The sequence below is a fragment of the Andrographis paniculata genome, unplaced genomic scaffold (assembly GCF_009805555.1).
Source record: "Andrographis paniculata isolate CXL003 unplaced genomic scaffold, ASM980555v1 Contig10END, whole genome shotgun sequence".
Classification (NCBI taxonomy): Eukaryota; Viridiplantae; Streptophyta; class Magnoliopsida; order Lamiales; family Acanthaceae; genus Andrographis; species Andrographis paniculata.
In genome coordinates, this window is record NW_026137380.1 from 1,561,019 (window position 1) to 1,575,139 (window position 14,121).

At 35.0% G+C, this 14,121-nt stretch overlaps 4 protein-coding genes across 5 annotated transcripts; 2 read left to right on the forward strand and 2 right to left on the reverse strand.

Annotated features, from left to right (window-relative positions):
- Positions 1 to 2,388: 2,388 nt before the first annotated feature.
- LOC127242889 (60S ribosomal protein L37a) lies at positions 2,389 to 3,536 on the forward strand. The gene is made up of 5 exons (XM_051262647.1): positions 2,389 to 2,497; positions 2,802 to 2,841; positions 2,994 to 3,082; positions 3,173 to 3,255; positions 3,355 to 3,536. Exons 1-5 carry the CDS (start codon positions 2,495 to 2,497, stop codon positions 3,416 to 3,418), a joined length of 279 nt encoding a protein of 92 aa, XP_051118604.1. The 5' UTR covers positions 2,389 to 2,494; the 3' UTR covers positions 3,419 to 3,536.
- A 124-nt stretch (positions 3,537 to 3,660) lies between these two features.
- On the reverse strand, positions 3,661 to 6,063 carry LOC127242755 (uncharacterized). Of its 2 annotated transcripts, none has more exons than XM_051262472.1 (3): positions 4,681 to 6,061; positions 4,325 to 4,586; positions 3,661 to 4,257 (listed from the first exon to the last, which is right to left on the reverse strand). In XM_051262472.1, exons 1-3 carry the CDS (start codon positions 5,721 to 5,723, stop codon positions 4,078 to 4,080), a joined length of 1,485 nt encoding a protein of 494 aa, XP_051118429.1. In that variant the 5' UTR covers positions 5,724 to 6,061; the 3' UTR covers positions 3,661 to 4,077. The 2 variants fall into 2 exon arrangements, with proteins under 2 accessions (XP_051118429.1, XP_051118505.1); XM_051262548.1 differs by having other exon boundaries at positions 4,096 to 4,274; positions 4,681 to 6,063.
- A 3,791-nt stretch (positions 6,064 to 9,854) lies between these two features.
- On the reverse strand, positions 9,855 to 12,104 carry LOC127245400 (putative casein kinase II subunit beta-4). The gene is made up of 5 exons (XM_051266251.1): positions 11,718 to 12,104; positions 10,876 to 11,094; positions 10,693 to 10,802; positions 10,440 to 10,605; positions 9,855 to 10,329 (listed from the first exon to the last, which is right to left on the reverse strand). Exons 1-5 carry the CDS (start codon positions 11,926 to 11,928, stop codon positions 10,199 to 10,201), a joined length of 837 nt encoding a protein of 278 aa, XP_051122208.1. The 5' UTR covers positions 11,929 to 12,104; the 3' UTR covers positions 9,855 to 10,198.
- Positions 12,105 to 12,242: 138 nt separating this feature from the next.
- Positions 12,243 to 13,801, forward strand: LOC127245405 (N-alpha-acetyltransferase MAK3). The gene is made up of 4 exons (XM_051266264.1): positions 12,243 to 12,567; positions 12,653 to 12,773; positions 13,060 to 13,115; positions 13,488 to 13,801. Exons 1-4 carry the CDS (start codon positions 12,397 to 12,399, stop codon positions 13,653 to 13,655), a joined length of 516 nt encoding a protein of 171 aa, XP_051122221.1. The 5' UTR covers positions 12,243 to 12,396; the 3' UTR covers positions 13,656 to 13,801.
- Positions 13,802 to 14,121: the final 320 nt, after the last annotated feature.

The window sequence follows — 14,121 nt, forward strand, 5'->3', positions numbered from 1 at the left end:
AATTTCTATCTTATGTTTGGGTAATTGATTTAAGTTTTCAAACCTAGAGTGCATCTCAAGAATCTTGGACGGATTGAAAAACTAGATCTAATCGGATCGAAACTAAAATTAGAGGAATAGGAACATCGAATAATGAAAAAAAGATAAAAACAATAAGAAAATAGAATGAAAGATAAATATCAGCTCGATTTTAGATCCGACTCTTCATAAAATAGATATATGTAGAATGTCAAAAATCGAGTATCTCAAAACAACCTCGAGCATTTTCGAAAAACTATATCCAAACAAATGACAATTAATTAAATGATTAACAACATCAACCGCGTATAAGAGGAAATTTTGAGAATGGACATGCATTGAAAGAATATTGAGCATATAAAAAACATTGGATCTATTTAGATAAATATAATTGACTAAAAACACTAACACTAATCAAGAGCTTTCACTCATATGCGGCCGCCGGAGCTATTGCAGTCGAGCTACTGCTGGAACCATCGAAGCCCACCCCCAATCCTTCGCCGGACCTGCCACTGCCACCGGAATCAAAGTTCGCCGCCACTCTCTGCCAGAGCTGCCACTGCCAAAAATGAAGTCTCCTCGGGTACCGTCGAAGTCAGCCGCCACTTCTCCGCCGGCAGCTGCCGCTGCCAGAAATGTCGAAGCCAGCCTCCTCCGCCGAAGCTGCCGCTGCCGGAGATGAACTCTCGTGGCGTCGAAGCCGGCCGCCACTTCTCCGCCGGAGCTGCTGCTGCCGCCGGAAACGAAGTGCTCCACCACTCCTCCGCCAGAGCTGCTGCCGGATTTGAAGGTCGCTGGCGCTGTTGTTGGAGGATGTGGGAGAATCCGGCGTCCGGGTCGCCGGAAAATTAATTTGTCCGGTGGCCAAATTTTGAAATTTTTTTTTTATATAAATATTTAAAAATTGCTTCGGAAATTCCGAGGGAATAAGAAATATAAACTCACGCATTTTGACATTATATTTTGAAATTATTTTAAAACCTGCCGAGACAACTGAAAGGACAAAGACTTTTACTTTTCGGGTATCATTCTGAAGCAAAATCCGAAGCTTTAAAAAAATAGTTTCAGAAGTAGTTCAAATTCCGAAGCAAATTTTCGAAGCCAAAATGAGTTTTTCTTGTAGTATATGTATAAAAGAGAAGAAAAAAAAAAAGAATAAAAATTAAACCTTCAAATTTATTAAAACTATAACAACTAAACATAAATGATTTCCGGCATTGAAAATGCAAAAATAATTTATCAAAATAAATTCGATAATCTCAATGATTTTATCGAAATAAATTCGATAATCATTTTATCGAAATAAATTCAATAATCTCAATAATGTTATCGGAATAATTCGATAAGCAATTTATCAAAATAGATTCGATAATCATGTCGAATCAAGGTAGAACCTTTCTCCGTAAAAACGAATACGCTCTGGTAGTGTCTCCGGTTCGTGGCATAACGTTCTCAAAGATAAAATGACGTTCGTCTTCGAATTAAATGATATCTTAATATTTCGGAGCTCCAACGAAGTGAACACACACCGTATCGGGAGGTTAGAGGTCAGAAAGTCGCCAGAAAACTTAACCAGATAATTCACTGAAAACTTTGTCCAAGAAGAAAAGGAGAGATGAGAGAAAACTAGTGTGTAAAATGAAGTGGTGGAGAGAGTCTTTTATAGGTACATCCATCATTGGAGTTTAAATGCTGAGCCGAAACCGTCGGCTCTTAATTTCAGTAATATTCGGTTATAAAAACCAAATTTAATTTCGATCATAAATATAAATTTCAAATAATAATTTACTAAAACCAAATTTAATTTCGATCATAAATATAAATTTCAAATAATAATTTACTGAACATGCGGTGTAATTATAATTTTTAATCTGGGCAGGTGGTACGGATTATATCTGAACAGGTATTTATATGTGCAACCATACTATTAATAACCACAGTACTAGCCACATGTATTTCAACTAACCGAATAATTGATTGTGAAAATTATAATTTAATTTAAACTTAAATTCTATCGATTAAATAATTAATCGATTTATCAACAATTAGCATATTTATAATTAGATTATTTTTTATTTATAATTAGATTATTTTTTACAATGTTTTATATTGTAATTTTATAATAAGTTTTTAAAATTTTGTTAAATGAATTTTAGATTTATCTATTGTGTCCGATGAATTTTATTCTATCTGTTAGATTATATAAAAGAAATTTAGATTTTTTTTTTACTTTTTATTATACAATTTTAATATTTTTTATAAAAATAAATTACTGAGATTTTGTTGGTGCCTTTGACAATTAGAAAAGACTCTAGGGGCTGAGATACAAAATTCCTTCTAATATATATACACATATATATATGTATATATATTCACGAAAAATTGCATTAACCCAATTTCTTCCACATAGCTAATCTAGGGTTTTTGCCGTCGCTCATTCGTGTCGCTGCTGCGGTTGCCCTGAATCGTCTACGCTATGGTACACTATCTATCGGATGTCCTTTCTCTGTTTGCTCTGTAATTTTGTTGTATATTCGTAGTCAAAATGATATGCAGATCACGTTATGCTTTTGCTCTGAAGGAATTGATACTTGCGCTCTCAAACTTTGCTGCAAAACTTTTTGTGTTGAAGTTGTGAGAAATAATTCATCTCAATTTCATTCCTATAAACTAGGCGATTTCTCACTTTTCAATTTGTTAATTGCGTACCTGCGGGCTATTTAATTCATGTTTCGGAAAAGTATGCCTGTATTTTTTTCTCAAATTTTGTTTACTATTTGCAGGCCAAGAGAACCAAGAAGGTTGGAATTGTGGGAAAGTACGGTAAGGCTATGTTCTTTCAGTTATAAACCCTTCCATTATAGTGTGTGTTCTATATTGGTTATTAGCTTATATGTGGATCTTAGCTTTATAATCACATTGACCATATGGAGCAAATGATTTTCATGTTTGACGCGTTCTCCATCACATTTCAGGCACCCGGTATGGTGCTAGTTTGAGGAAGCAAATTAAGAAGATGGAAGTTAGCCAGCACAGCAAATTCTTTTGCGAGTTTTGCGGGAAGGTACAGAAAGTTATTGGTTATGTTGGTTAGGTGATAAATCAGGTTGGGTCATGGATGATGATTTGATACTATATTTTATATGACTACCAGTATGCTGTGAAGAGGAAGGCTGTCGGCATTTGGGGATGCAAGGATTGCGGGAAGGTGAAGGCAGGCGGTGCATACACATTAAAGTAATTACCTTTTACGATTGGTCACACCTTATTGTTCTTGTGCTAGTTTATGATATAACCTTTTAATGGAGTCTTAAGCTACTTTCTATTCCCCTGCAGCACTGCGAGTGCTGTAACAGTGAGGAGCACCATCCGAAGGTTGAGGGAGCAGACAGAGAGTTAAGCACAACGAACTCTTTGTTCAGCACATTCAATCCCGGTCACGTTTTTTAATCCCTTCTATTTACATTGTGAACTTCCTTCGGCTTTTGATTTACATAAATCTTGCTGTATCTTCGATATACTTGGTGTTAGTTTTGCTTCTATATTATAAATTTTGGATTTTTTTCATAGCATCATACTTGGAAATATTCATAGTTCTAAGCATCGAATCTTCGATATACCTTTCTTGAGATCACAGGTATCTGATGAAAACAGCTTTGACTTGAAATATTATATCTCTATCGATCAGTAGTTTTCCACGTACAGAGGTATCAGCTGTATGTGTATATCAGGGGTTTCCCTGCGACTCGAAAACTTATACTTAAAACTTATTTTTAACTATACAACCCCAAAACTGTAAAAGCTCCTCATGACAAGGTGAGAAATCCTGCCTCACCCAATCCCGACTGAGCCTAGATGGCTAACAACTCCGGTCTGTATAAAAAATTTCAGCTTTTATATAAAGCTTTGGTGAATCGAGGAAGAATAGTAAATCTTCATGCTTTAAGTCTCGATTCATCGAACACTCCTATCCTTCTCATCGTTGATCCAGCTAAATCCTCTATCTTTCTCATCGGTAGGAAGTTGTATCTTCTTCTACTATGGTTGTCGTGGCGAGTCCTACGTAACATGAATTGGAATTTCATTGCTATTGGTTCTTCGGTGTATTTGCCTTTGCACGGCTTTCACTGCCGCCACTCTGGCTGCATTGGCTGCCCTGTTGGCTGCTGCAACTGCCCTGTTCACGCTCTCGTCCACCTTGGCCACCTCGTAAGCTCTCTCCGCTACCTGACGAGCTTCCTGATTGTTTTCGGCTTCTTTAGTTGATTATTTTAGATTACTTCTATGAAACGCTTAAAAATTTTACCTGAACAGCATTGAGCACCCTGGAGTGGTTAACGGCGACGGGAGAAACAGGATAGCTATGGCTCTGTGTGCTTGGGACATCGAGCACTCCGTTTTGCCAATGTCCGGATTGAGCTTCGCCACTTCTAAAAGAATACATGCCAAGACCCTGCCTTTTACCCTCGTGCCAAGCGCCCTCGTAGCGGTGCCCATTGGCGAAATAATAGACGCCAAATCCGTGCATCTTGTCGGCGAAATATTCTCCGGCATACCTATCTCCGTTCCTATAGTTGAAAAACTAAGTTAGGATCAAACCTCGACTACCAATCATGGCGTATTCAAAATCAAAATCAAAATCCAAAATCAGAAGAGCATTACCTGAAATGGTAGTGTCCAAGGCCATGTTTAACGCCCCACCTAAATTCTCCGATGTAGCGACTACCATCCTCGCACGTATGAATGCCGCAACCATGGCTTTGCCCGTTGGACCACTGCCCGGCATAAACATCCCCGGTGTAAAATCTATACACACCGAAACCATGCCGAAGACCCTGCCCGTACTGCCCTCTATATCGACTACCCCTCGCCCATGTCTCCACCCCGTAGCCATCGTACTTTCCGTCGACCCAATCCCCTTCATACCTCCCACTCATGTAATAGTAATACACTCCGCTGCCATTGTATTTCCCCTTGTGAAACTCACCCTCGTAGACGTCGCCATTTCTATACGCCTGCACATAGTAACCGGTGATTGTGACCGCCTTCTTATCGGCAGCTTTCTGCCACGGCCCTATCGACCAGAGGACTGGGAATTGTGGCCGCCGGTGGTTGATGCCATTGCCGGTCTTTGCAGCTATTTTGATAGGCAGTGATTTTGCAAGGAGAAGCCTTATGGTGGGGAGGCGCGGAACAGCCAAATTGAGGGAGAATAGCAGAGCGGCTGAGAAGGCAAAAGCAGACATGAAATCAAGTAGGAACGAGCTCGAAGGATGAGACACGAAAAAGTATAAGAAAGGAAGGCTAAGGAGGAGAATCAGCCGGAGATGTGCGCGCAGCCGCCGGAGACGACGGGGAAAGTCAGTGAGGAATTTCTGAGAGGCGTTGTAGAATACGCCGAATCTCCTCGTCGGAGAATTATCGCCGCATCTATGGCGGACGCCGCCGTACTGATTAACGGCGGCGAATCCATCCTCTTCCTCCTCTCGACCACCACCACCGCTATTGTTGTTGTGGTTGTTATTAGCCTCGCCGTCGATTAGGATTTGCAGCGGCGGGTGGAGAACCGTGGGGTGGTAATTTTGGGGGAATTGAGGGTGCTTCTGAGTGAGCGACGACGGCGGCGTAGGGTTGAAATCGGAAGAGATGCCACTGCTTTCTGTTCCGATCTGAGCCTCGGATTTCTTCTGATGCATTACATACATACGCACCACCACCAAACCCTAAACCATCGATCGACGATCCAGACCTAAAACACAAAAAAAAAAAAATTGGGGAAAAAAATCCGTTTTGTATGTATCTGCGCGAATTCAGCAAATGAAAGGAAGGAAGGTGTGAATGAGAATCGAATCCTGTCGGCCTGTGGTGTGGACAAATAGATAGAAGATATACATAGAGATATGTGTGATTGCTAAATAGGGAAATCAATGGCGAATGGAGGGAGAGTGGAGGAAGACGACGAGGAGGAAGAAGAAGAAGAATGGGCGAGCGGAGAGTACGAGAAGTTTATGGTGTCGCAATTTGAAACCGCCCGCAGATACCAAAGCGCTCCTCCTATGACTTCTTTTCTTTTTCCCACTTTTCGCCCCTACTTTTCCCCTTTGTTACGATGTTGCCCCTCCATTTTTCTTTGGGGATTTTGAGTTTGAGTTCTATACATATACTTAAATGGGTAATGATAGTATTTGAAATATAAAAATTAATTTTAAGTAATAAAAAAAAAAAATTGATTTGATGTATTTAGGTTAAAAAAAAATTAGTGAATAAGTAAAAAATTTAGAAAAACTCCAAACCAAATACAATTGCAATGAGTATTGACTATTGAACAAGCACAATAACGTGTGAAGGGTTCTAGAACAAGTAATCGATCCATAATATTAGTTGCTTTTGATATCATTTCATATATATATATATATATATATTGTAATTTTAAAATAAAATATTAACTAGAATAATATTTGGGTTGCCAACAAAAGAGGTTCTTCGATTGAAGATTTAATAATAATAATAATAATAATAATAATAATAATAATAATAATAATAAATCTTTTATTTTATCTTTCCAACAACTATAATAATAAAATCCTAATGGTCTATGAAATATATATTTGACTAATCAAACAACAAAATTAATTACCAATGACTTTAATGTGATACTTCATTAATACTAATTCATTGTAAAAAAAAAAAAAAAAATGTTTTAATTTGAATTTTGGTTTAAATAAATTTTTTATATAATATTTTATTGAAAAATATTACATATTTATTGGGAATGATAAATAGATTGAATAAAATTGTTTTTAATTTAAATTTTATATGAATAAATTTTAATACAGGTACCTTAACATTTCAATTTATCTTATTTTCATCAAATATAGTAAAAATAAAATAAAATTCTCGGATAATATTATTTCAAAATTCTAAAAATATCTATCTAAATCTGTTTGTTGATACAAATTCAAATGCTATTCAGGATAGATTAGCAAAAATTAAAAATAAATGAAAAATATGATGGCTTATTACATATCCATTGACAAGTAAATGACCTAACATTGCAAAATTCAAACAGCTGCCCAATTACATAATGCCCAGTAAACCTCCAAGCAATTAGTAATCATTAAACCCAAATTAATGTATGTATGTATATATATATATATATATATAAATATATTCCATCATTTGCAGTCAAATCTAAATTGGGATATCTAATCAAGATTTATTTTTTTTTTAATTTTTTTAAGCTCTAATTACAGATTTAACAATCTTAATTATTGAGTCAAAAAAACTAATTATTACATGAAATGTATACGGATGTACATGTCCACAATTATGGTGCTCATGCAATATAGTAATATATACTCCTTCCGTCCCATATTTACATATTCATTTGCTTTATGTACAAAGTTTTGGAAATATTAGTATTATATTGAGATAAAATAAAAATAAAATAAAAAGATTAAATTAATTCTATTAGTATTGTATGATATAAATGTAACGATATTTGTGTAATATATTATAAATTGGAAAGGTATTTATAATGTTAGGTAGATAGTATAATTAAAAAAAAAAACAGATACTTTGTTATGGAACAGACCAAAATATAAAAATTAATAGATTGTTAAGAGATAAAAAGAAGTATATATAAATTGTGTTCATTTTGTGTTTTTTGGGTATATATATATTATTATGTTAGATATAATAAATTGTATTAGTAATATAAAAATTAATATTTTATATTAGAATTATCAAGTTTTTGTGAGTACAATATACATAAATTATGTGATGGTGTGTATAGATTTTTATTTTTATAATATTTTTTAAAATTGTATTATCACAAAAATAGAGTGAGCAGATTAATTATATTTTATATTCCCTTGGTTAATTAAATCTATCATTAAATTTTTTTAATATAAATTTTAATCTAAAAGTATTTTCTTTTTAAATATATAAAAAAATAATTTCACTAAAACGAAAGACAAACATTATTGTCTTCGACAAGAAAAAGAAAAAAGTTAAATGAATATAAAATATATTCTCCGTCTTCTAAGGGTGTGTTTGTTCGGGGGATTCTCCTCTAAATACAATATTCTATCTCATTTTTTTTAAAAAAAATATCAAATCAAATATTTATTTTTTATTTTTTAAATTATACTAAAAATCAAATTTACATTCAAAACATCAAATCAACACCTATATTTATATCTATGTATGAGTTTTAATAAAAAATAAATAATAATAATAATTATTATTATTTTTATAGCAAAAATAGAAAAATAGAATATTCTTTAACTAAGATTTTATTTTTATTTTTTTCTTTAAACAAAATGGAGAGAATTATAAATTCTCGATGAAAGAAAATTTAATGTGTGTTTGTTATGTATTTTAATCTAAAAAAATATTTTGTAATCTAAAATTATAAATAATATAAAAATAATAAATATGTATAATATATTAATTTTTTTAAAAAAATATTAAAAAAATTTAGGTTAAAAGAACAAACTCTTAAAAAAATCAAAAAAAAAAGTCCTTTGAGATTGAGAGTAGGGGCAAAATGGTCAAAATTTACAACTATACCATCAAATGGAGTAGTTGGGTTTTTGTCAGCCGCCGCCCGTTTGATTGGATTTTTGTGCGTGTCTGAAAATGATGATAAGATTTGGACAAAATGAAATCAATTATTCATTTATTTATATATATATATATATATATATTAATGAGCATCCATCGAATTTCATCTTCATGTTTCTGTTTTCTATTCGAATACGCTAAATTAATTATAAATTTGCAGCTATTAATTTCTTTTGCATGATAAAATCGTAATTAATACTCAATAAATTTCAATTACCTTGTTCATCGAATTATAATAAGATAAAAATTATAATAATAATAATAATAATAATATAATAATAATAATAATAATAAAAAAAAAAAACCCACACCGTATTCGAACAAATATCTTTATAGTGTTATTAAGATGATTTGTCTACTTCCTCTAATTGTGGATATGTTGATAGCCCAAATCCATGGTAGTCCAATAATAAAAATATTTATTTTGTTCAATAAAAATATACAATGAATCCTCCGTCCCAGAATCGTATCTGACACGAGATTTAAAAAATATTGATATTGAATAAAAAGTACGGGCAAAAAATTGTTTTGCCCTTGTGAGTGTATTAGTGTAAAAAGTAGTGACAATGGTGTAATAATAATGAAAAATAAAAGTAGTTTTAAAAATAAAATTATTGTTTTGGGACAAATAAAAATAGTAAATAAGACCATTGTATTATGACGGAGGGAGTAATTAATTCATAGGGTGTGCTTTTTTGGGATTTTTCCCCTAATATACTATTCTTCCAATTTTTCCCCTCCAAAAACATCAAATCAAACACTTATTTTTTAATTTTTTATATTATACTAAAAATCGATTTTACATTCAAAATATCACATCAACACTTATTTATATCACATCATACAACTATTCAAATTCAAAATTTTTACTATTCAAATCCCAACTCAAGATCCAAATTCCCAAACAAACACACCCTGCTTTTTTTCTTTTTTTTTTTTTACTAATTCATAAATATTTTTTCACATAAGACCTTTTTTATCATTATATTTTAATATAATGTAACAAATATAAATATATTTATACGAAACGCTAGGATCTATACTTACTTTAAAAATATATATATACCTTATATTTAAATAAGAAATTTTGAAATTTTAGAAACATTTTAATAATAAGTAAAAAATCAAATATTTAATATATATAAAAAAAAAACTAATTGCACATGTATTTGGCAAAAAAAATAAAATTAAAAACAAGCAAAGAGGCAATGAACTCAACTTAGTTTATGATTGCTCAACATCTTCTTCTTCTTGTTCAGCAATATATATATGTATATATATGTATATAACAAAGAACTCAGACAAGGTAAGTCTAGTTAGGGAAGGAGATTGCAAAAGAAAAAAAAAAAAAAAAAACACATATTTTGCCACAGACGACGAATCGAATAAGAGAGAAATAAACTTACACATGATGTGTCCGAATCTAAACACAAATCGCTCTTCACCGCCTATCTGATGTTCCGGCGTGTCAATGTTTGCAACTGTTTCATCGGACTAACATAGCACAAATTCATTCTTTTCCAAGTGTCGGGATTTTAAAAGGCGATCCATTTCAAGGCTTGTGCATCTTGAAGCCGAACACTCGGGGTATGTAGCTCTGCGTAGGCTTCTGAGGCTTGAACTGCCCGTAGGTCATCAAGAATAGATGAGGGAATGTGGTCCCAAAATACGCGCCGTCGATATCTTTATCAGTCAAGGAAATCATTTAACAATGGGAGAATTCGATTATCGCAATGAAAGAATCCAATTTCAGCATGCAATGGATGGAAAACGAGAGCGCATGTTAAGGATACTGCCTTGGTACTTGGATCGAGGGTAGTATACATCTTCGCATTTAGGACAGTAGATCTTTATGGTACTTGAGCGTGGGATGTCGGATTGTCCAAGGGGAAGACAAGGCTGTCCGCAGCAGTAAACTCTGGGGCATCTTCCGAAATCATAGCTTTTGTACTTCTCCAACTGCCGTCATTTCCAGATCGAGATGTTAGCGATGTGAAAAAATGAAGTAGACGACGAGAAAGATTTTAAGCGAACTATGGATGTTACCATTGCAGCCATTCCTTTGCTACTTAAGATGTATCGAACGTGTATGAGCCCATAGAGCATTTCCGCGGCAGATTCGACCAATTCGTTCTGTTCTTCAGTAAACGAATCACCTATATATATATGCAAAAGCCCATTATCGAACAAGTTAATTTTTGAATCAAATATAAACATGAAAATGCTGACCATGAGATGATTCTACATCAAGAATTAGGTCCAGAGCATAATCGTAGTACGGGACTTGGTTACTCAAACCGCATAGATTAAAATCATCTTGAATATACTCATCATCAACTTCGCAGAAGAACTCGTTTCCTCTCAAGTTGCAGAACCATGAAATCCAAGATGTATCTTCGCCATCAGAACCACTGACGTCAGACTCTTCGCTGTCCGTCTCAGACTCCCCTGCAACATGAACAAGCATACAAAGCTTAGCTAACATCGCCAATTTCATGAATCCTTATTATATAGGAATAAACAGGTAGCAATAGGTACCGGATAACTAGCAAAAAATGCGACGAGCGAAGAAAATAAACCAAATAGGATAAGATCCAATCCAGCGTACCCTCGTTTACATTTATCAACCTCTATTCCGACTGTGATTCACCTTCACATCAGAAATGTTATTGCCATCATTCAATCCATAGCACAGATCCCCTTCCTCCTCCGGAAATTCAACACTAACATATGGAACTCAAGTGACAGACCTGAGAATCCATAGCGGATTCATACTTTTCAGCCGTCGTGATTCGTAGCCAGTTCAATGTAATACAGGCAATTCAACTTAAATCCACAGAAGCCAACGAAGTATAGAATTTGTAAGGAAGCAATAGCAAAATATGGCAGATTCCACACCTCAGACAGATCTGATTCAACAGACTGAAACACTCCATGGCAGAAGATTTTAAGCTCAAAAGTATATTACAACTCCAACCACCAGATAAATCTTAATCAACCACACAAAAAACAATAATCCTGCGTTTATAATAGAACAAACTAAGAATAATAGAAATTACAAGAAAAGGTACCTTCGGATAGCTTGTCCCGAGCATCAACATGTTTTCCGGTGGACGCAGAGGTGGAAGGTAAGGCGCCGGTGGCGGCGCCGCCCTTGCTTCTTGAGGTGGGAGTGGCAGACTTCTCCAATTGCTTGCCCAAGGCATCATTAATCCGCTTCCGATCCAGCATCTCCCCACCCTTGGCAGACCCTCCTGCCGCTCGATCTCCGTAAATGTTCATATCACTACACACAAAATCGAGTTCCAGAAATCCACCTCTTTTCCGACTACGCCTCCGCCTGCCGGCGCATCTTAGCTCGGGAATTCAGATTGGAGACGTTAGACGGATCAAAATCGCCCGAATTCAACCGAATCGAGACGGAATTTCTTAGGGTGAGGGAGAGGGCTCCCCTCAAGCGCTGTTTTGTTTGCTCACTGTACTGTTCTTTATTTATTTCTTTCCTTTTGGCTTCCATTACTATTAATAAATATTTAAAAATAATTAATTTGCTTTTAAAATAATTAATAAATTAATGGAAAATCAAAGAAGCTGTGTAAACAAAGCTCTCATGGTCGAGGAATTGAAGGAAACCCTAGCTCTGCTGCGGCCGATTCGAGCGCTATCGCCGGCGGATTAAACTGTTCTTCTTCGATAATCGGATTCAAAAGTCAGGAATTCGCCTTTCGTTGAGGTATTTTTACCGTTTGTATGGCGGAGGGAAAGGCGGATTTCGAGGTGTCGGAGATAGAGTATGTGAGCTACGGCGGGGAGCATCACCTGCCGCTGATTATGAATTTGGTTGATCAGGAGCTTAGCGAGCCGTATTCCATCTTCACGTACAGATACTTCGTCTACCTCTGGCCCAACCTTTCGTTCCTTGTAATGATCTACTTTTTTCTCACCTCTCAAATAATCAATCCCTAATTGGATGTCCTCTGATGCTTGATTGATCCCCAAATTGCAGGCATTTCATAAAGGTAAATGCGTGGGGACTGTGGTGTGCAAGATGGGAGATCATCGCCATACCTTCCGTGGATACATTGCTATGCTTGTCGTCCTCAGCCCTTACAGAGGCAAAGGCATTGGTAACTGATACTACGTATACATACATACATCATATATATATATACACATACATAATTAACTAGGCTTTGATGTGTTTACCTTACTGATAAGCTTTGAATTGAAACAATGCTGGTGTGGATGATCTCGCTGTCGAATTTCAATAGATGGAATACCTTCGAATTCTCAATCATCAGCATATCCATGTAGCTGCTAAAAATTTCACCGTTTGCATGATTTTTGGCAATAGAAATCGTCGGCTAGTGGATAATCATTGGCAATGTTACTGATTACAGCTTTGATTTGCAGCAACTGAGCTTGTTACCAGGTCGATCAAAGTGATGATGGAATCCGGTTGTGAGGAGGTATATTTGCTTACGGCGATAAGCATTTTCTTACTTTCTTGAAGGCTTGGTGAAAGAGATTATCTTAGTAATTAGAACTGCTCAATAGTGCCTCATTTTGTTGCCCATTAGTTTTTCGAACGTTTAATCCATGTTACACATTACCTATTAGGCTATAAGCATTTTTCTTATTTTCTTGAAGGCTAGGCCTCTTAATGATGGCGCAATTATCTTATTACCCATTATTTTTCGAATCTTTGATCACATCTACGCCTTTCAACATTAGCCTTCTCTTTTTCGGGTGCATGTTCAATTGTTGTGTTGATTTATTACATTTTCCAAGATTTTCATGGTCTGTCTACCCCCGACGGGTCACAAAGTTGTGTGTTGCAGGTGACACTGGAAGCAGAAGTTACAAACAAAGGTGCGCTCGCGCTCTATGGTCGTTTGGGGTTCATTAGAGCCAAGAGGCTTTTCCGGTACTACTTGAATGGAGTCGACGCTTTCCGCCTCAAGCTTTTGTTCCCTCGCATCGCCCCGACAATGGGTTCGGGGGCCTAATCGATCCGTAAAAAGGCGAAAAAAGGCTCATGTTTTTAGTGTTTTTGGATAGTAAGTCCCTATTTTGGATTGAGATGATAATGTTCAAGTTTTGTAAGGATTAGTGTGATAGTGTTTTCTTCATTCATCATCTTGTTTCTTGTAATCATGTTTTTGGCCCTTGGTTTTTCGTCTCAATTCAATGTATGAAGAATGATAAAAATGTATTTTTAGAAAAATATATACTTCATTTGCCCCAACACTTCATATAATATTAAAAGGTATCTTTCTATTTCTATTATACTACAATTAGTTATCAAATACTATTACTATATTAAAAAATATTCATGCTGACTCGTGTATTTATATGCTGATACAATAAAATCAGTATAGTCATGATTTGACCTAGTTTGGGAGAGCAATATATCTACCGAGTTACCTGGAGATTAATCTTAACTTTATTAGTATTGTTGATATAAATTTAATG